Source organism: Botryllus schlosseri, chromosome 2 (assembly GCF_051294905.1).
Source record: "Botryllus schlosseri isolate E-star chromosome 2, Bs_hap1, whole genome shotgun sequence".
Lineage (NCBI taxonomy): Eukaryota > Metazoa > Chordata > Ascidiacea > Stolidobranchia > Styelidae > Botryllus > Botryllus schlosseri.
In genome coordinates, this window is record NC_137237.1 from 23,782,298 (window position 1) to 23,805,783 (window position 23,486).

General features: G+C 39.2%; 1 protein-coding gene across 3 annotated transcripts in view; it reads right to left on the bottom strand.

Moving 5' to 3' along the window:
* The window catches only part of LOC145434241 (uncharacterized), a 67,763-nt gene that overhangs the window by 13,622 nt on the left and 30,655 nt on the right, over window positions 1-23,486 (bottom strand). For all 3 annotated transcript variants that reach the window (XR_013913310.1, XM_080311589.1, XM_080311590.1), the window contains 9 exons: window positions 21,830-21,865; window positions 18,570-18,728; window positions 18,419-18,512; window positions 8,306-8,352; window positions 7,488-7,544; window positions 7,277-7,400; window positions 5,539-5,646; window positions 338-401; window positions 190-276 (listed from right to left, as the gene is read on the bottom strand). Coding sequence is in view for 2 of the 3 variants with exons in the window: in XM_080311589.1 (XP_080167715.1) it covers window positions 190-276; window positions 338-401; window positions 5,539-5,646; window positions 7,277-7,400; window positions 7,488-7,544; window positions 8,306-8,352; window positions 18,419-18,512; window positions 18,570-18,728; window positions 21,830-21,865 (776 nt within the window). In the remaining variant the exon portion in view is untranslated. The remainder of the gene's footprint in view (window positions 1-189; window positions 277-337; window positions 402-5,538; window positions 5,647-7,276; window positions 7,401-7,487; window positions 7,545-8,305; window positions 8,353-18,418; window positions 18,513-18,569; window positions 18,729-21,829; window positions 21,866-23,486) is intronic.

The following is a 23,486-nucleotide window of genomic DNA, read 5'->3' on the forward strand; positions in this document are numbered from 1 at the left end:
TACAATTGCAGTCTAGATATTACTGTGGTATCGATGTTACGCGCCATCGACTCTTAACCTTTGCGATGTTACTAACTGCATGCATGCTACATAGTTATTGCAGGCCTGCGGTACCGTCGCTCAACAGACGAAGTGTTATGAAGCGATGATGCACGACCATAATGTTCAAGCCCCAAATATCCATCTTACCGCATTTTCGTGAATGTATTCCAAGATGCCGTCATCGCCACAGTTGAATAGAGAGCAATTGCGTTCATCGGCTCCATCTGGGCAATTCTAAATTTCACATCGATAAATTCGGCAAATGTTATTCCAGATCTTCCCGCGTAATACGTACCCCACGTCGATCGCAACGATTTTCCATTGGAACATTCGGCAATGGATGATTTGTGCAATAGAAACTAAACAAGCATACAAGTCACTGGCAATCTAGACGGTATAGTTCAGAGTATGTGATCGTGGCTTTTGGGGTGGGCCAGGGGGGGCGATGACCTAGTCCCCCTGGTCGAAGCACCCCTCTTTGGTTTAAGCATTTTTTAAAGGATTATAGCGAATAAATGTGGAAATCCGTGCACCAATCAAGAAGATGATTCCGCAATTCAAATCATCAAATCTCCGCATTTGTTAGAAAAGTCCCATATCTAAATAATCATCACGTCTCTGCATGCGGTAGAGTCACTTAGTCTTTATGTAGCCTAGTCTATCCTTGCACACATGCAATAATAGATATGGTCTAATAGTCCTGTAGAATTTGGTCTAAAAATGGCTCAACCTAGAAAAAATTCTTATAAAGACATATTATAAATACTGTTAGAAAGATAATTTTACCAGCTTTTCAATGATAGGTTTTGTCACTTTTTTTACTTTGGGGAAAACAATTTCTGACCAAAAACGTGCCAAGGGGTAAAAATTGAAATTAGGGAAAAAATAACATAAAAATATGAACAAAAGGCTAGTAACTAATTGACCATCAACATAAAAGCAGGAAATAGAGGCAAAAGGTATAAATGAAAATACAATACAATTATATATCGGTTTCGGGGAGTAAGAGTGAGCAAGATGGGGGATAGGGGGGAGGGGGCGCCAGTAGAGCTGTCGGGGTTCCTTGTAACTTCATTATGTTATTGTTTACTTAACATGGTCAGTTTCATTTACCTTGCCTGTTTTTTAGATAATGTTTAGTCAAAAAGAAACAGCAATTGTTGTTAAGTGCATAAAAGGCGATCGGACTGGTGATTCACCGTGTCATGTTGGAGCTTATTTCTGTGAGAGTGATAGTACCACTCACCCTTTGGACTAGGGTTGCATTTAAAACAAAAATCAATTAAAAACAAACATGTTTGAAACAAGTCCCTAATTTAAAACGTGTTTTTGCAAGTCATGACGTCACGAATATTCAATTATGACGTCATAAGGGATTGACAATTGAAAATATAGGCTAAATATAGCTCCCATGACGAAATATCTGTACTATAACTGTTGAACCGACTATTTTGAGGGTTCCAAACATCCCATATCGATATACGTCGGCTAAATAGGGTGGTAATTGTCCGTTGGCTCATACAACATGCTTTTGGAAAGTATTTACACAATTATGGCATAATTTTACAACTTAAAAAAATCAAAATTTTGTTTTTTCAATAGGACTTTTCTTTCAAACATGTTTTAAACGAAGTGTTTTAAAATACCATTTGTTTTAAATACAACCCTACTTTGGACACTATAATTGATCAATGGTCATGCTTTGAAACTGGACTTTGGAAAACTGATCGCAACTTTGCAGAAATATAAAGAAAATGGCAATATTACTTACATCCACACATCATGCCGTAATTTATTGAGAAACCATGCCAGATCCATAAAACGTTTTCGATGGTTTTATCGAAACAACAGGAGTTGAATGGTTTCGAAGTTAATTTTTTCCCTAGTAATGCAGACACAACAATCGTTCAGGTTGCTTTTGATTCGATAGGTGGGCCACCTGTAACTGTGTGCTCCGACGATACTGGTGTCCTTTGCTTGCTGGTGCCTCATGGTATGCACCGCGACCATCCTGATATTTTCTTGACTAACATTGCAAGAGGGAAAACTGCCGGCAAGGACATTGCTAGATATTATTGCGAACATGCGAAGGTAGATGTTATTGTTTTGGAGTATAAGGAAAAGAATGCACCACTCTCATCAGTGGTTCTTAACCGTTTTCCCGCCAGTGCCCCTTTCAAATATGTTCGTGCTCTAGCACCCCCACCCCCTATGTTAAGGACTCTAATAAAAAGAAGCATAAGGATAAGGATAAGAAGGAGGGTCGTAACAGCACTTCGTCAGCACCCTCCAAAAATAAACGCTGTTCCTGCCCCCCCCATAGGGTGATACACCAAACTTCTGCGGTATTTGCCCATAATACTCCCCGTCGCGAGATTGCGATGGCCAGCAAATTTTATATGGCCTGGGAGCACAAGGCGCGATAATGCATGAATGAATCGGTCAATAACATTGGTAATTTAATATATATATGTATATCGCCATAGATTTTTTATCCTCTCCGCCCACGTAATCAGATTTGCCGGTAATAGTGCTGAATGCGATGTTGTCTTGAAAAATGTAGGGAACGTAATTAATATTAATTAAACATTTTCGGGCTGGCCCGTTGGTACAATTACTTCGCTACATGTGGTTATTTTGTGACCTCCTGTCCGCTACATAGTCAAAAGATATTGAAATCGCATAAACTAAAAGAAACACATGATTCAAAATTGATATTTCTTCACTGGCAAATAACTTTTCTCTGAAAAATGTTATTTGACCCGTGGGGTTCGGATTGCCACGATAGAATAATTAGACACGAGCCATTTAAGCAGCTATGGACAATTGGATTAAAAGTTTACTGTCAACATAAGGGCAATCCTTTTCGGCTAAGGTTTTCTCGCAGGCAATCTTTTGGCACAACTTTTGGAGTCCCATATTGGCCAATACTTCGTATGCTTTCGTGCATCATGACGTGGTAATGATCGACGTCCAAATGCCTTTTTCGATTTTCTATAAATCATGCCTATTTTGTCGTGGGGGAAGGGTGCTCAATATTCAAAAATTTGGCATCGGGAAATGATGTATAAATAATTTATGTTCATTTACCGAAATAATTCCGGGCCAACGTCGAGGTCGGGACCCCTAATTGGACGGTTTGGGGTACGGCAGTTACGGTCCTGGTGAGAGGTCAAAGTCCGGTCGCTGTTTCCTGGTTGAGACTTTACTATTGGAAATATTTTGAGCTTCAATAGCATATATATATTAATTGCATGTGGTATATTTGGGGTCAAATCAAGGTTGTTATAACAGCAATCGGGGAAGGGTTCATACCATGTGCTTCGAACCAAATGTACGCAATCCGAATTCCCATCTGTGATAGGGAATACGGGGAAATTAATTGTATTGGGTTTTGTTCTAGTGCTTTGTGTGACTAGCAAATCAACTGGAAATGTCATGGAGATATCTGCTGACATTGAATTTGGTACTGCACCCAGTTATTAATTTTAACACGAATGTATTGCAAACAAATCTCCGCTCCGCGACGATGTTGGCTACATATGATTTCATTAATGTAGTAGCCTAAACATCGTCGCGGAGCGCGACCAAAAATTTGGAGATTTGTCGATATGCACTGAAAACTCATTAATGAATAATTGATGTCCTACTACTGCACCATCTACTGCGAAGCCATTTTTCTTCAGCACCCCGATATCGCTCCCTGAGCGTTTCCACCCCCTTATGAATACCAATCCTCCCTTGGGGCGCTGGAGACAAAGTTAAGAACCACTGAGTTACATTCGATAGTTACATGATCATTAATGAGATCTGCGTGACACAGCTCCTAAAGCACGGTAACTGAATACATTTTCGAATATTATACCAATGGGTATTGTGTCAATATAAATATTTTGCGTTAGCCGAGAAGATACATCTTGCGATTTCATACGTAGCCACCTCCGACTAACTGTCGAAAGTATGCGACCGCCCTTTTACCTCGACCAAATACACTTAGATATTTCAGCCACTTGAAGTAGTTTTCACGTGTCTTAGAAATTACTACTTATACGGTTAATTGAGTAGAAACTATATGGAGTAACTTGTGCTACTTGAGCATCAACGCCGATCAATTTTACAAATTCCTGTTCATTGTAAAATATTACGGCAAATCAGGAACCGCCAAAAATGTAAATCTATTTGTGTTTGGAACTGCCGTTTAATGTTGCAAAACTCAAACAAAAAGCCTCGATACCATTTAAAAACATCACTGGTGTGGTTTTTTGAAATTGTTGACCAGTGTAATTTTATGGGTCAAAAAGAGCTTCTGATTGAACGAAGATAGAAAATCACTGTATTCAAGTTCACCAAAAACTCACTCATTCTATATTACAACAACCCAGGTTTCATGATAGATAATTTCAATAACAATATTTGACCTGTTAGTGTTGTATGCTAACCATGATATCAATAACGAAAGCTGAAATTTGATTAATTTATGAAATTGAGAAAAATTAATACGGAAAAAATCTGATATGATGGAGAAATCATTAGCACAGAATCAGATTCAGCAACTATAAATTGGCCTAAATCAATCATTAAAATTTTTGACGCAAAATTTCCTTTGGAAATTAGTAGACCAATGTTAGCCCGGTCTCGGTCAACTTTTGCCCCCTTAAACGTATAAATACTCCTTAATAAAGTTATGTTTCACTTTTATGCTGTCCGATTGTTAGTTTGCTTTGCTAATAGTAATATTCCAATTCATGGTGTTGTATTCTGTTACGAAGGTATCGTATTTTAGCTTGTAATTGTATTATAATGTTGGGCAAAATAGTGTTTTACCCCTGGCACGTTTTTTGTCATAATATTTTTTCCCTAAGGTAAAAAAAAATGACAAAACTTTTCATCGAAAAGCTGATAAAATTATCTTTCCAACGGTATATAATACGTCTTTATAAAAAAATTTTCTAGGTTGACCAAAAATTCTACAGGACTGTAAGCAGGCGCCTGGTTCATACCTTGAAGTGGTGTGCTGGCTTATTACTAATGTCAGCCGATAGCTTTCCCGATTAGTGTGGTCTATTTAACCTGTAGCAGTTGTAGCGGTCTTCTAATATTTCACACTACATGCCACACATCTTCAACATGAAGACATGAGCTTTAGTTAACACGGTCACTTCTTTTATAATTTGACAATGTACGATAAAAGAAGGCTCTGGAGCTAGAGCAATTCCACATTAAAGTCTGCTTCAAAGCCGTTTTATAGTGTCGTACACAGATCACGACATTCAGTTTAATATGGTGCACTGATATTAAGTTGGTAACGTTAGATGCGAAATGGGTGTATGGGGCGGAGCCCCCCAAAAGCTGCGATTGCATTTAAAAATATGACTCTAGTTAAGTCTTGACCCTAGACATTACAACACTAGCGGTTGATTATGAAACATGTTTATACCAACCATCAACATTTTCGCTGCAATATGAATATATATAAAGTCACTTCTTAGTACTTACTTGTTTTTGCATCCTCGTTCGTCTCCCAAGTTTTCACAAAATTGTGCACCGTCACACATTGAATTTAACCAAACGAGGCTGATGGCTGTTCCGTTGACGGGAACGCATCTATGAATTATGAACTATTGGTTTACTAATTTGTTCTTCGCACTAAACGTGAAGTAAAATGGATTTTAATTCATGCTTGAAAAACGAAATTGGTTCGATTCGTATTTGGATTAATAATATTTGTGACCTCTGGTTCGGACATGCGATTTAGACGTGATACTATGAATGATGTTGCATTTGCGATTGGATTCAAATTTCAACTGGATATGGAATGGACTTTAATTTGGCTATTCTACCGTTTTGTTGGCGGGGGAGATAGCGTAGTGGTAACGATAAGTGCCTACCAGGGTTGTGACCAAGTCACAAAGATCCGAGTCACAAGTCAATCTCTTGTTTATAGTTTTGACTCGAGTCAAGTCGAGTCATTTTCAATTCACCACCGAGTCAAGTCCGAGTCCAAGTCATCGAGCAGAGGGTCGAGTCCGAGTCATGGTATTATGACTCGAGTCCGAGTCCAAGTCATTGTGTTGTCTGCTCAGTTTTCAGTTAAAGTCTTGTTAGGCCCACTTTTCATAACTCTGTTTGGTGATATCGAATGGTTCGAATTTATAATATACTAATTTTCCTCACTTTTGGCAGTTTCTGGTCGCATTTTCAAGTACCAGTACCGATAGACGAAATCTCACTAGGGTGCTTACTTTACTATTTTTCGAAATTACTATGAAATGTCGGTCTTGGCCGCCTGAGTCTCGAGTCATATGACTTGGTTCGAGTCATGCGCAATGACTCGAGTCCAAGTCGATTCAATACACAGATTGACTCGAGTCGAGTCGAGTCATTTCCGTATTTTGAGAAAATGACTCGAGTCAAGTCGAGTCATCAGAAAATCGTGACTCGAGTCTGACTCGATTCGAGTCATGACTCGAGTCATTACAACACTGGTGCCTACTAAGGGATGGACCGGGTTCGATTCCCATCGGAGGTTCATCTGGGCTCCTCTGGGCCCAGAAAAAAAGACCCGAAGAAAGAAAGCACTCACAAGGAATGGAAAGAACTAGTTGAAAGGACCGCGGCTTCAAAAAAAAGATCAACATCGAAAAGAACTGTGACATCGGGCACTCTAGGCCGAGGTGGATGTTAGAGTAAAGGATCACTACTGATACGTGTCGTTCGGCATCCTCCTATCTGTTCATTACATCGCATTGTGTCTTATCGCATCGTACATTGTGTGTAACTTGTACAGATGAAAATTATAACCTAATGATTGTTGTTGTTGTTGTTGTTGTATGGAATGTTCTCACCAGGGATATGATATTGACTAGTAAATAACCAATCGGATCTAAATTCTAAACTAGAGAGCGTTGGTGGTCGGTTTTGCCAACATGCACTTCTACTCAAGTGTGTATGTTCTTGACTACTACAACAAGTTTGTTGGCAAAACTATATAGTTACAATTTTTCAATTCCGATTCCTACGCTTGTAATTGTATATTTGCGGTTGAGATCACCACAGGATGATTTGACAACATTCGAGCTGACATACAATACCGTGTAGCTAAGGTTATTTCCAACTTTTGCATTTCTCAATTATTCCGGGATTGCTTGGAAGGATGTGAATCTCACGTTTGCGCGTTGCAGAGTCCGAAATCGCATACGTTCTTGACATATCGACACACAATCATCATAATTACCCCGCAAATCCTTCCTGGTCCCGATATGTTGTGAAGTAATCACAAAATTCAGCTTTCTGTTCGCATTCACACTCTTCACTCAAAAAGTTTAAACATTCGGCTATCCCGTCACAAGCTGTTGCTTCTGTAAAATAGAATTTACAGATGTGATTTATCTACAGGTTCCTCCTGTTGGCAGTCAAAGTGTTAAGGCGATGTACTGTACACCTACTGGTGCCATTGAAGCAAGTGAAGTTTTCTACCTTGGCCACTTCCGCAGAACTTGAATCTGGAAATCAATGCAAGGTATATCATTTCAAGTGAAAAAGTGACCTATAGGGTTTTTCGTTAATGGAAATGTTTCTTGGTTCGATGCGAGCCTCTTTATGTTGGGAGCTAAAATTGGTAGCTGTGATTTTTGAAGCAGCGCACCCACTGCTGCAGCTCGTTTTCTGATTCGACTATAACTTGGGTGACCAACTCGTGGCCTGCAAAAATGTTTTGAGTGGCCCGCGATATAATTTTCAAAATGTCTTGTCATCGAATATTAACATAGAGTTAGATATATGGGCGAATTTATTCAACTTGAAATTTCTCTTCTCGCTTCTCGCGATTTAGTGTCTCTAGATCTCTTGCTATTAATATGGGTAGCCTACCCCGCGCTCCCGCAAATAAAATGAAAATCAAAACGCAGATGAAAATATCGCACTCGTGACGACATGGGATTTGGAATCCTGCGAGTCTCACCAAATGACTTTTTTGTTTTGTTTTTATTTTAATGTAGTCATGTATACGTCTAAACGATTCTAGTGCATCTTGAGTAACGATTAACAATCTGTACCGGATGTCAGGAATTGACAAAGGACTGCATAAAACAGCTTGTCATCAGATTTATTAGAACAATTGGACCCCGCTCGAAAAATTCCGCTGAAGCTTGATCCAGAAGAGTCAAAGGCGATGAACTTTTCCACATGCGTATGTTGAGAGAATTACTGCGTTACGAATCAATTCTAATGGCTCGCGCGTTACCGTTTTATAAATAAGACCTACCATCGCTTTTGCAGTCTGTCTCATCTTCACTATTTTGGCAGTTCGTTCTGTTAAAAAGAATTGTGCGCACGTGCATAAGTTAGACGATTAGTCAATGTGCAAAATACGTTTATTACCCCATCATAAAAATAATTATTATTATATTAATGTTCTTTGTTCTATAGTATTTCTACATTTGAAGGTATTGCGTACGAAAAATAGAGTCATGTTAAGACATAAATGCCCAGACATGATTATTTTTGACATTTTTCAAATTATATTTTTGGAAGTTTTGACATCGCCGTGAATTCAAAAAAGTATACCTGATTTAACCTAGGCTTACCATACGTCCTCTTTTAAGAGGATATGTCCTCTTTTTTGACTTTTTTGAAAGTGTCCTCGGAGGACGCCCTCTTGTCCTCTTTTTTGAGATTTTGTCCTCTTTTTTGAAAATTTAGGTCAGTTTTAGATCAAATTGCGAGTGATATGCCGCAAATTAGCACAGAAGTGACGCTCCGGCGTGTATTTCGGAGTGAAAAACGGTGAATTGAGCTCTGAGCGAAAAATGACCTTTTTTTAGTCATCCACCTGGCAATGTGTAGAGAAAAACAATAGTTTGAGCTCTGAGCGGAAAGATGACCTTTTTTTTCAGTCAACCGATCACAAAGTGAAAAAAATTCACCGGCTTCTGAGAATTTCTACTCCGGTTTTGCAAGTCTGAAATTCTGAAAGAGTGTCTTCTTTTTAGATTTCCAAAATATGGTAAGCCTAATTTAACCACGTAAAACGCATTAGTTTCATGTCAAACCAAAGTCACAAATCGGGCAGTATCCACTTTGTTCATCGAACAACAAGTATAAAATCCGAATTAACAACGGTATCGGAGGGCTATTTCACCCGGACAATGGACTGCCTCTGCAATAGGCTATCTAATCCCAATAGTAGATTTGATATGCAAATGACCTGCATTCACACAGATCAGTGCTTTTCCAACCTGTGTGACGGTTCGCACTTGTGCGAATGAAAAAAATTGCAGTGCGAATGACGCAGGTGGTGCGAATAGTGCGAATCAAAATCGTGAATAATTGTTAATTTTTCTGACGTTGAATAATTCAAATGAACTTAACATGAAATTTAAGGTCAGTGTAACTTTTGTAGTGGCGACGTAATTGTAAAAACTTGTTTAAATTACGACGCACCACTATACTCGTAGCTCTCAAAAGCCGTAGTGAATTATTATTTTCGCACTATAATTACTACGTAACCAAAAGCCTGGTTGGGAAGCTGGTGTGGTGGCAGACATATCAGCCCGTCTGAGCCTGCGACAGGCTGAAAAAATGACGTCAAATTGACTTTCTGCCTTCTTTCACTAACCAATCATCATATTTTCATAATAACTGTTCGATAAGCGCGAGGCACGAGGATAGTAGTAAATACCATCATTACAGACTCACATTTGCAAGTTACTGTAACAAAATTTTTTACCCCTTTAAGGGTTATTTAAGTATGAACCGCAAATTGTATAATTTTGGGTCGACACGGTGCCAGAGCTATCTGTTAATCAGTGTTGGGATGACTCGAGTCAACTTTTCATATGACTTGACTTGACTCACGTCACTTTAGAAAAATGACTTGACTTGACTTGACTCGGAGCTTCAAAAATGTGCATTGACTCGTGACTAGGACAAAAATTTTCGAGTCAATTTCAAGTCATCTAGTAAACGGTGTCGCATATATCACTGTATTTTGTGTATGTTCGGACTGTTCGAGGTATGCCGGTGTTACTTGCGAGAGCAACCAGTCATTCATGATTCTACGTTACAGTGATCATCCATTGTTGGATCTAAATAAATTGACCGCAAACTAAAAAAGCACAGCCTACGTTGTCGAAGTAGTAGTAGTAGTAGTAGAAGATTGATCTAATCAATGTGTTTCTGTTTCTTAGATGGCTCAATGCTTAGCGATGCGCGGTGCTCACATTTACCAACCCTCTTGTAGGATTTAAATCGAACAAATATACTTCGGCGTTTATATTCTGGTGGATGTGTAAATGGATGTTGTAGGTTATTGTAACATATCAATTTGTTTCAACTTCTCGAAGCTTCGTAATAGGTCCTACAGTTTGGACGATAATAACCAACTGTAGCATGTAGCCTAGCTGTACAGATACTCACGTACTTTATTAGCAGTTTTACGTGTGCGTGAGGGATACAACGTCTTTTTGCATGTATATTTAACTAGATATTTGTTATTTGATTCAAGATAAATGATGAATTAATCTGTCTTTCACACATCTACCAAAATGTAATGACTTTGAATCATCATTCATACATCGAAAATTCAAATTGACTTGAATCGTGACTTGACTCGTGACTTGACTTGACTCGACTCGACTTGACTCGAGTCACCTCCAAAAAACGAGTGACTTGACTTGACTCGAGTTACATTTGAAAATCGATTGACTTGACTTGACTCGAATCAAAATCTGCAATGACTAGAGATGACTCGTGACTCGAAGGTAGTGACTTGATCCCAACACTGCTATTAATATGTATGTAAAAAAAATCATGCGATCGTTTTCACATATCCAAGTGCACTGTGTTGGGTACTGTAGCCAATAAGCGAGACACGCAGAAAATATTGCTTGGAGAATTCATGATAAGATTTGTCCGACTGGTTTTTCTGGAAAACATGGTCGAAGACCGTTGGGACAAACTAGTGTAGTAGGGGTGTGCAACGAGCGAGTTCAGGCATATGATACCCATTCATTTCAAGGCCAATCCCTTCTGCGTCGGGACACACGAAAACGTAAAGTTTTGGCCAAGAGAACGCTGATAAAATGCGCGGCCCAAAACATAAGCGGCGACAAAACCTTGGTATGATATTGACCGATGCTCGATGGCCAAACCTTTCGACATGCATATGGTCCATTGTCGGCACGGAATTGTCTCGTTCTTGCAATCTGAGTAGACAGTAGTACAACGGCGACACGCGGAGGAATTTAATTTGCCCTAATTTGAAATCGCGTCCGTCAGGCATGTTTTGTAGAGATGTGTTGGTTAGAATTGTGGTGTGCGCGTTCTGTATGTCATACATGTCCGTAAAATCGTAGCATACAGCTGTGATATTAAAAATGAACTCCTTTTCATGAGTGAGACTCGGGTCACGAGACGCCACAAAAACTCAGATTTTGGCGGTAGTCTAAAAGCTGCTTTACAGTTATTAAACTGTTATCAATTCTCATGTTAGATTGAGCTAATGAGCACAACACACAATGTCGTGAGGTTATTTGATCTTCTCATATTCTCTCGAGACGGAGAAGCGAGTGGCGCAGTGTGCTAAGCGACACCGCCACGACACCAATGAATCCTGGTTCGAGTCTCGGCCCTTCCATGCTTCTATGTGTCGGAGGTTGATCTGGGCTCCCCATCGCCGATCCCGCTGCTAACGCAGTGCATTGAAAAAAAGCCCAGAGACAGAGTGAGCCGAGCTCCGAAAACGGCAGCAGAGACCCGAAGTGAAAACAAGAATGAATGTATGAAAGTGTGGGAGTGCGCGAAGATGAAATAGAGCATAAAGACCGAAAGCAAAGCTACTGAACTGTACTAAATGCATTGTCGTGGCGCACAAGGCCTACACAGGCGATAAGCGCCACTGTTGTTGTGTGCACTTGCAGCTACCGAATACACATGGAGACACAAAAGGATTGGTCACTACATTCATCTTGAATTATGCAAACATTTTAACATCACCACTTCGACAAAAAATTGGTACGATTACAGCCCAGCACCAGTGATAGAAAACTAACAAGTAAAAATTCTGTGGGATGTACCAGTAATAACTGACCGCGAAATCAGAAGCAACCGCCCGGATATAATCGTCAAACTAAAAAAGAAAAGAGAATGCTTATTCATTGAACTGACTGTCGCAGCTGATCGCAACCTACTGCAAAAAGAATCAGAAAAACACTCCAAATACGCAGATCTCAAAATGGAATGTGAGAAAATGTGGCGATGCAAAATAAACATTGTACCGATAGTCATTGGCGCTACAAGGGTCGTGAGCAAAAAACTCATGAGACATATCCAACAAATTCCGGGTAACGTTCGATTCGACAGGATCCAAAAGATCACATTATTGGGCACTGTGCACATTCTTCGGAAGGCCTTGAATGCACCACTGGACTGAAATTACACTTGTGAATCACAGCATAATTTCTGTAATTTCGATTCTTCATCTTCAATCATCTCTACCTCTGCTCTGCAACCCTTGCCAATTCTTCATCTGCTGCAATTCATTAATCTGACTTCTCCGTGTATTGCATAGGAATAACAATTTGAATGTATTACTGAAATTTTAAAAATTTACTCCAATCTCGCCATTTTCCTTTGGGGGCAGGTTTCTCCCCGGATTATGTGTGTATCTACCAGATTTACTGTGAATAAAGAAGAAGAAGAAGAATACTCGCGAGACAGAAGCTGAAGCAACGTATCATAAGGTAGCGAGCTCTAATGAGCCTATACTCTCCTTGATCGTTCTGCACGTTATGTTACAAGAAATAATGCAAAATCCTCAACACAAACATGTGGGTTTTTCGTCCTCTGGAAAAACTGTAGCCTCCGGGACCTTTGTGTCAGCTCTCAAAAACGATTTCTGCCAGCAAGCATCTATCACTCGCGAAAACTACGTTGTATTTTGGAGAGAAGTGCAAAACAGATTTTAAGATCTGGCCGTCCAAGCACCAGTAGACGTAGCCTACTTGTACAAAACCCTACTTGTTTCGCCAAGAAGGGCTTTAGTGAAATAGTTGAAATCAACACGAGCAAAAAATGTTGCCTTTTTAATGAGACTCGTGATAGCTTAAGCTACATAGTAGCCAATTTGTTCCACATCTGAACAAAATGTTCTTAAATATCTTGATCTTCATTTTGTATAACAATTTTCGGTTAGTTTGTGCGAATGAAGTTTATTTTACAAAAAAAAAGTACGAATAGAGCCCAAAAAGGTTGAAAAGCACTGATACAGAGCATATAATACCACTTATGATAACAATTCGAAATGGATGCTGACACGTTTGGGTCACAACATTCACAACCTATACGCAATGGTTAGAAATCATGAGCGACTTCCATATGTCATATAATATGATTGTATCCACACAGCAAGAAAAATCGAGGAAATGACTGAATGTATGTGTGTATGGTACACATTGCTGGGTGTTGCTTCCTGACGGCGGAGGCCTTTTGCACTGTGTTCATTGATAAAACTATATCCCTATTGTCCATCGCGACACAGTCTATCAGTGATTGAACCATGCAGACATTTTTCAATAGCATGTTAAACTTAAAACTGAATGGAATTATACATACGGATTGATCTAAATGTAGCATGGCTCGCGCGTGGTGGCAACATGGCGTATCAAAATGCACAGCGGTGAAAACAGTAAAATGCCTATAACACTGGTCGACATTTCTCAACTTATTTTTTTTTTAGATCGTTTAATTGAGTTCACCTAATTTACAAAACACATCCTACAAGTTTCAACTTACTTTATTGTATTTGAGGTGTTATTATTTCAAACTAAACCCCCCAAAATAATCAGGATCCTTAGTATTTCCAAGAAATTTAGATGCAACTTTAATGAAAGAGAGTCATGTATTTTTTCCAAATCCGCCTTCCCAATAAGAAATAGTTTTTTTGTGATTTTTCTGATTTGAGATCCTACAAATGCACCCTCTTTCGTGAATGTATTTAGAACATGCACTCACTCTCTTTGATCAGAGACAATAAAAACTTTTCTATGAGATCCAGTTTGATAAATGGTGGAAATACAACATTAGATCTGTTGATAGGAGCAGGCACTGAAACATTTTAAAGCCTGCATGGTGTAAGATACTCCCTCATCGGCCACTTACGTTTATTTCAATGATTTCTACTAGTTCCATTCAGAGATAAAACAAGGATACCTTGTAGTTCTAGAGTCTAGACAGTTGAACCAGTAGCATATTTAAGAGTAACGCGAAACAATAACTTCATATTGTTAATTTATTCGCTAAAAGCTTTTCGACTAACTCTCATCAGTAGCGAACGTTAGTGATGGGGTGAATCAAATTCGAAATGTAAGAACTATTTTGTCTGTATGACGTAATAATAACAAAAACAAACAACTAGTAGACGGGCTAGATACGGTAGTAACGGTACAAAACAAACGTTAACGAGTACATATTCGGTTATAAATAACCGAAAACACAACACATAACATTAATGAAATATTCCAAGAGTGTAGAGGCGTTCCTTCTGGCGACAGAGAATCGGCTTTCGTAGCTTTATGATCGTAGATTCCAGGACCTTTAAATGAAACAGAGAACGGCCACGAGCAAGTATAGAAAATTGACTGTCATTGTAATGATCAGCACATTCTGGATGGGATAAGAGATGCTGTCCAATAGCCGAATTACAAGCAGTAACTTGATCATAATCACGCAGTGTGTCAACAGACTGCGATGAAGGAGTTGGAGAAACAATATTTATTCTAATTTGCCGTGGGACATGCTGGCGAATTCTTTGCTGCAAGCGCTGAGACGTGCGACCTACATACCGACTGTCACATCGGCACGTGTATTCATATATTATGTTGCTTTGATTTGTCGCAGGTAGCACATCCTTTTGCGTTGCAGGCATCAGAGATTTCGTCATGAAGATTATCTGAGGTTCTACTTGTGAAAAACAATGGCTCACTGACGATTTAATTTGTTTTTCAAACCTGTTGGACACTTTCCCAATCCAAGGAAGATGCAAATAAACAGGACATTTTCTAGGTCCAAACGGTTTAACTTTTCTGAAATCTTTGAGTTTACGATCTATGGTCATTTTAATGATATGATCAGGATAACCATTTGACTGAAAGATTGACCGAATGTTCTCCAATTCAGAATCAAGTTTGACTTTACTACAAATCATCAGAGCCCTGTGTACCAGAGTTCTTATCAAATTTACTTTACGTTTTACTGGACAGAAAGAATCCCACGAAATGTATTGCCCACTGAATGTAGGCTTACGGTAAACTGATGTAACAAAATTAGCACCCGTCTTTTCCACTACAACATCAAGGAATGCTAATGAATTATTGACCTCTTTTTCCATGGTGAATTTCAGTGATGGGTGAAGACCATTCAATTTGCTCAGAAACAAATCACACTGGGATTCATTTTCAAATATGGCGAAGGTGTCATCAACATATCTTTGATACATTAATGGTCGATCAATATCTTCGAATAACCGTTTTTCGTAATACCCCACAAAAATGTTAGCCAGAATGGGACCAAGCGGCGATATGTTGATGACACCTTCGCCATATTTGAAAATGAATCCCAGTGTGATTTGTTTCTGAGCAAATTGAATGGTCTTCACCCATCACTGAAATTCACCATGGAAAAAGAGGTCAATAATTCATTAGCATTCCTTGATGTTGTAGTGGAAAAGACGGGTGCTAATTTTGTTACATCAGTTTACCGTAAGCCTACATTCAGTGGGCAATACATTTCGTGGGATTCTTTCTGTCCAGTAAAACGTAAAGTAAATTTGATAAGAACTCTGGTACACAGGGCTCTGATGATTTGTAGTAAAGTCAAACTTGATTCTGAATTGGAGAACATTCGGTCAATCTTTCAGTCAAATGGTTATCCTGATCATATCATTAAAATGACCATAGATCGTAAACTCAAAGATTTCAGAAAAGTTAAACCGTTTGGACCTAGAAAATGTCCTGTTTATTTGCATCTTCCTTGGATTGGGAAAGTGTCCAACAGGTTTGAAAAACAAATTAAATCGTCAGTGAGCCATTGTTTTTCACAAGTAGAACCTCAGATAATCTTCATGACGAAATCTCTGATGCCTGCAACGCAAAAGGATGTGCTACCTGCGACAAATCAAAGCAACATAATATATGAATACACGTGCCGATGTGACAGTCGGTATGTAGGTCGCACGTCTCAGCGCTTGCAGCAAAGAATTCGCCAGCATGTCCCACGGCAAATTAGAATAAATATTGTTTCTCCAACTCCTTCATCGCAGTCTGTTGACACACTGCGTGATTATGATCAAGTTACTGCTTGTAATTCGGCTATTGGACAGCATCTCTTATCCCATCCAGAATGTGCTGATCATTACAATGACAGTCAATTTTCTATACTTGCTCGTGGCCGTTCTCTGTTTCATTTAAAGGTCCTGGAATCTACGATCATAAAGCTACGAAAGCCGATTCTCTGTCGCCAGAAGGAACGCCTCTACACTCTTGGAATATTTCATTAATGTTATGTGTTGTGTTTTCGGTTATTTATAACCGAATATGTACTCGTTAACGTTTGTTTTGTACCGTTACTACCGTATCTAGCCCGTCTACTAGTTGTTTGTTTTTGTTATTATTACGTCATACAGACAAAATAGTTCTTACATTTCGAATTTGATTCACCCCATCACTAACGTTCGCTACTGATGAGAGTTAGTCGAAAAGCTTTTAGCGAATAAATTAACAATATGAAGTTATTGTTTCGCGTTATTCTGAAGTTCTGTACCACAAATCACTTGTATATTTAAGAGTTCAAAATCAACGGAAACTTCACACGCTTGAGTATTTTGAGTACTATATTCCAAATTTGAAATCAAAAGTTTTATATTCTCGTAAGACCCTTGATGCCAGTTGTACCAGCTACAGCGATAGAAGCACATCGATTCGTATTGTGCGACGAAACAGCTTTTAGGCTTGATCAATAAATAAAGAGCGCAATTCACTGTAGACTAATACAATAGAGGCAAAGAATCGTGTGTATTTACTATCAGGTGCCAGGGCCAAGTATAAGTTTGACTTTTAATCTGGAACCTACAATAAGAGAAGATTAATTTGGCAAATTCACGTTTTTGACAAAGTTATTTAGTTCAGCTTGATTCAACTTTATATAGCTGCTGCTGATTATCATCATCACCACACTCATGCTGGGAACATTCTTCAGACAAAGACTCTTCACCGAGAGAATCTTCTTCAACTGTTGGTAAAACGTTTGAAGGCAATGGAATTGTGACATCTGTCCCATGAGGAATCGGTCGTATTGCGCAAGTCAAATTGGATATTGAATTTTATGCTGATTTTTGACATTGAATAAAAAAACAATAGCAAAAGAAACAATTTTTCCGTGTCCATGTGGCTCTCTCCAAACCATTGACACACCAAATGCTAAATATTTTTGTTTTCGAATGCTTCACAGCCTGATTTCAAATATTACTCCAAGTCGTTTCAACGCCTTCTAATTTTTTTCATTGTATCGCAGCCTTGTGATGTTTTGAAAGGAAGAAAATATTAATAAATTGATACTAATATCAAAAACTAGGCCTAGAATACTTACTTTTTTACATACTTATAAAAAGTTACTTTTACTTCTACTTGAGTATAAATTGACGCCGTTACTTCTACTTCTACTTGAGTACCTATGGTAAGCACTTTGACCACCTCTGATGACGTCACAATGGTTATAGCTATAACCCAACAGCAAGGAATACGTCACGGAACAGGCTGTTTTGAGCACTAAAATGCAAAATTTTAAATCACAGATTATAAAAATATTGACGTGGTAGAAAAAAACGACTTCATACTCGTAATCATCCTTTTGGTCAAAAAAATAAAAAATGATGTCGATCAGTGTAATCATTGAGCTAAATTCATATATTTCGGCTCTCATTCGGGGATTCCAAAATATTCTGATTACCAATTAAAACCCTGTTGTTGCGGGAAAGGAGCACATATATCGCTGTATATCATCTACTACCTAATCGCTGGATTTATCTATCCACAGATTCACCGTAAATTCATCTTTCATTTCTCGACTTTTTAGCCTCGACCCTAGGATTTTCATTTGCCCTTCATAGACCCCTCGGAAGGTAGTCCGTTGCCACGGTTCACGGACCTCAATTTAGGGATTTCGGTTTATACACTCAATTTTTCGTTTCATACAAACTCCTTTCTATTCTTGTTGACATTTTTATCAAAAACTTCCCTACCTGTATTTTCAAAAATCATGTTCCCGAAATGCCAAAAATATTCATGCCTGCATATGCCCATGACTTTTGAAGAAATGTACCCACATGTTGTCACATATCATCGCTGCATCGAATGTTATATACTCCTCGTCATCGGACAAGCAATGCGGTCCATCTTTGGTACCATTCCATTTTTGATCTAAAGATGGCGGCAGCATTGAAAACAACCCTCATGGGACATTGATTTTGTTCTTACTCAGAGTTAATTTTTGACAAATATCATGTCGATTTTTCAAGGAACAGAGACATTCATCGGTGAGATCAGGGCAGTTGAACGATCCATCACACAGGTTTGACACAGTGATGACTGTCTCCGGATTTGACAAACATTGAAAGCAGTTTTCGTCCATAAAACCTGGATATGACGGCGATTACAATTTACAAATTGCATATAGATCTGTAACGTCTGACCAAAATGTTCTGCTAATCGCATCAATGCTTCGAAGGGCGCCAGACCTATATAGTTATTGCAAACATCCTTGCCGAAGAATAGTGACAAAATATTAATCTAATATTCGAAATCTTTGATCAAATGCTGATGAACTGTAGCAGTGGTCGGGAACCTTTTTTGTCCGAAGAGCCATATTGGCCCTATTTTTTCCATCTCAACTCCCAAAGAGCCATACATGCCAGTCAACTGTTACGTCACAATTGAAAATTCATGACGTCATGGTAGCACTAATTCGAGCTCACTGCATGGGATTCCTCGTGTGCACCATATTTTCTCAGTAAAATCTGGTATTTTTTGTTCGGAAATAAAGGTCGAAACGAGAGGTATAGAACAGACGGGCCAAGCTTCCCTCTTGATAACGCAATTCATATGTATAGCTTAGAATTTTTTCACAACTGATATTAATGGAATGTGACTGTCACACTGATTACGAAAATCTAAATACTTATCGACTTCTCAAAGTATTCGGCGGCAACATAACGTTGCGCTACACGTATACATTTTATCGCCGGTACTACACAGAGCTATACTTACCGATCAAGAACGTGGATAGCCATGGCGTTGTTTGTGATTGGAGTTTGTAATTGTCACATTAACAACACTTCATTTCGCGACGCAGATCAGGAAGACAATGCGTATTTGAATACTGCGTTTTGAAATGTGCGGCGCCGTATCTGCTATGCTCTTTGATTAATCAACGTATCACGCAATTCAAGATTTCGAGTCGGGTACATAAAATTCGCGAGTTATATTGGCCGCCGGCGTCACAGTAACTTAAATTTGATGATCTTGAAAAGAGGGGGTCCGAGCCCAAAACCTGAAGACGACATTGTCTTTACCTCTCAAATACATGTTTGTACTGCCACGAGATTAATTATTTTGGCCGCGATTAAAATTTACCAACGACTCGTTGCCATATTGATCAATTCAATAAAAAAATAAATAATTGGCAAAGAGCCATAACTTATACCCAAAATAGCCATATATGGCTCGCGAGCCATAGGTTCACGACCACTGAACTATAGCCTAGCCATGGCTCTAATCCAGTAGTTCCTAACCTTCACTAACCTTCTAAACACTTACGCTAATCTCGAAGCCTTCGCGGAACCATGAATCGTCGCTGAGTCATATAAACAAAATTACCCCCCAATACACATTTACCTACACATTACTGTAGATTACTGGTCGGCAAAATGAACAGTGCATGAACAAAGTGTTAAAAGAACAAAACCATTAAAATACAATCTTCACATAAAGCGAAAACCTTATAATGAATATTGATTGCAAATCAGTGTAACTTCCGCTTTTCCCTTTCAGATAGCAATTCATAAATGTGAGGTTTTGCCTTGGGAAATGTCATCGCATTATACGGTTGAAACGCAACAACGTGATACCAATTGCTTTATTACAGACGAGCGAAATATTGGAGATTGGCATTTTGGAGGGTCGGGGGTTAGATTTCGAAAAGTAACCCCCGCGTGCGGCGCTGGACACGACGTACGTCCTCAACAGTCACAATTCGATTACTGATCTGGCCTAATTGCATGTAGCCATTATGGTACGGTTGCCATATTTTGAGATCCGAAAAAGAGGACACTCCCCCAAAATTCTGAAAGCTGTGGCTCCGTCTAAGAAAACTGTTGAATTTGAAAAATTTCCTACCTTTTCTACTGTGTTGACTAATAAAAAATAAAAGGTCATCACTTTGATTCGTCTCCCGAATTACCCCATTTTGTTTGTCTCCCTCATTTCCCACTTTTCTACAATTTTGCTTACCAATACTGCATTTAAGTATGCTTTATGATATACCTTTACTACTTTTTCTGAAAAAAAGAGGACAAATTACCAAAAAGAGGACATATGGCGTCCTCCGAGGACACTTTCAATTTTGTAAAAAAAGGGGACAAATCCTCTCAAAAAAGGCCGTATGGTAACCAATGTTCCACACCAACGTTCCACACTCACCAACTCACTGCGCAGAACCTTGGACAACAGTGAGTAACGACTAAAATAAAAGGTCTTCACTTCTGATTTTTTTTTGTGCGCAACTTAAATTTTCTGTGCGCAGAGACCGTGTCAGCACTGCGCATTTGCTCACGTGCGCAGCTTAAAGGGAACATTGATGGTAACCCTAAATTATGGATAAGACGTATGCATCATTACAAATCATATGTATGAGTTGAGTGTATGTTTTTACTTCCACGGAACCCCCGATACAGGCTCATGGCACCCCTAGTGTTCCGTGGAAGACCGGTTAAGAATCAGTGACCAGTGACCACCAGCGAAGACCTAGGCGATATATCGAATGGTTCGTTATGCTTTCTCAATAACAATTGACATCCATGTACGTCTACAATGTACGATGTACGTGTGACAATAGAAAATTACAGGCTCGGGTGCGCAGCTACAATACAAAAATGAAACACCGCCAAAGAAATTAAAAATTGACTGTCAAGTTGTAGTACGTTGTACGCTTACCAAAAGCAGAAAAGTGTGGACGGCAAAACCGCTGTACCGTGATCCTCTGTTTTGACTAGATCGTTTAGTAGGCCTCGTAAGACCAGGGGTAGGCTAAGCAACACTAGGTATGTAGCTGTAGCGTAGCATTTTTTTCAGAATAACTATAGTACCAAGCAAGCTTAAGCTGCAACGGTATCATTTATGTCACAATACTTTATAGCCCTTATCTTTCGTATTACCTTTTGTAAAACTACAGAAAATGGATGAACTCAATAGAAGTTGAACACATTGTTTTAGATTAGAAGTAACCATGGACCGCATTCGTGTTTTGTGTGGCATACGGCATGCAAAACACAGCTGACGGGCTCGCGTCGCTGGCGAGTAAGCTGGAAATATTCGGGTTTATCTCAATATGAATATATAATTCAATTGTAGGGGGCAAGATGTGTTACAATACCATACTAGTTCGGCACGAACTACGATGCATATTTTCGTACCGTGTACGAATTCAGCGATTTGGCAATAATGATAGGCCTAATTGTTACCTGATCTGTCTCCATCGCAAGGTCCTTCTTCGGCCACTGAAATAGAATATTTTTAATATCGACTTTCTTAGATCATTCCGCCAGCCAGACATAGTTTTTACACGTCATAATGCAGGTCAAGTACCGAAACCACGAACACCTCACACAATTTCAGATTTCGCAAAGTTTTGAGCTGTAGGCCTATCAAGGAAATACCATGAGAAGTGAAGAAATGTAATATAAGAAATACTGAATAGTGTGAGTCTATTAAGCCTGCAACAGTTGTATCGCTATTCTATTTTTTCACGCTACACACCATACATCTTCAACATGAAGGCATGAGCTATATATAGGTAACTGGATCACTTCTTTTATAAGTTGACAATGTCTGAATAAATTATGACTAAACATGTGTGCTCAGAACCATTGTGAGAAGACGATTGTTGAAGATGAAACTTATTTCGTATTCAAGAAAGCTTGCCAAATACAAACTCCAGCATTCGCGCTCGACGGAGTATATAGGCTGATTTCACCTTCATTTGAGAAAATTTTTGATATTCTTTGAAGATTTAGAGCAATTCCCACGTGTAAGTCATTCATTACTTCATAGCTTTGGCAGTAGCCTAAAGCTCGGTGAGCTGAGTAGCTGTTGTTAATAGCTGGCGAACTGCACTGCCTAAGATAGACTTAGATGCAATAGAGGTTGTCCGGTTTTGCCCTCAATTAGGCTACCCTAAATCAAAACAATTTAACTCAATTCCAAAGCCGATCAAATTTAGCATGGCGGTACAGAACGCCGCCGTGATCTCTGTAGTCACTGCCAACATTAGGATCAGTCTCAGATGCAACCTACCTTGAAATAAATTGATGTCCTGTTCAATGTTTCTGTTATTTTCAAACAAGTTTGGGGAAAATTTGTCACAAATGTAAAAGACTCAACAATGGAATGCGGATTCAAACTTGTAAGATATACCATGGACTATCAGATGATATGCTCTTTTTGACATGACGATAAGTGCAGGGGTCCGGGGGGGGGGGCGCAATATTTTTACCATAGCCAAGGGGGGCACATGTCCAAAAAGTTGAGAACCGCTGCTTCAGAACAAAAACACTGGACAACAATTTTGAACAAAAAATTTTTTGACTTTGATTTTGCACTGTATTTAGGCTAATTTTCGCGTGCTGATTCCAAATATGCCGCTGGCTTTCTTCTGTCCGTAAGGTTTTTGCTTTACGACATACGCCCAAAATATGCAAATTTTCACGAAATTAGCCATAATACTTTTCCGTACCATATTAAAATCCACATTTTACCATATAATAAGTTGAATAGCCAAGGGCTCAAATGAATTATCAAGAAAAAGGGTACTCGTATCGACCTAGGGCTAGGCCGATACTTTCCCCCATATTTGGTTAGAGCTGGGGCGGGCAACATACGGGCCGCGGGTTGGTTCCGGCCTGCGACGGGATTTTGTGCGGCCCGCCGACAGTTTGCGGTCTTACGTGATGATGTGGCCCTCGTCGCCGTCTACAGGCATTTGGGCGCAAACATTTTCGACCATCAACATTAGCAAGACAAAGCGACGTTCCAATGCAACTGATGTCCACCGCATTTGCGTAGCCAGGGGCGAATGGGGCCATGCCATACCCACTTTTTCGAGAATATTAGTAATATATA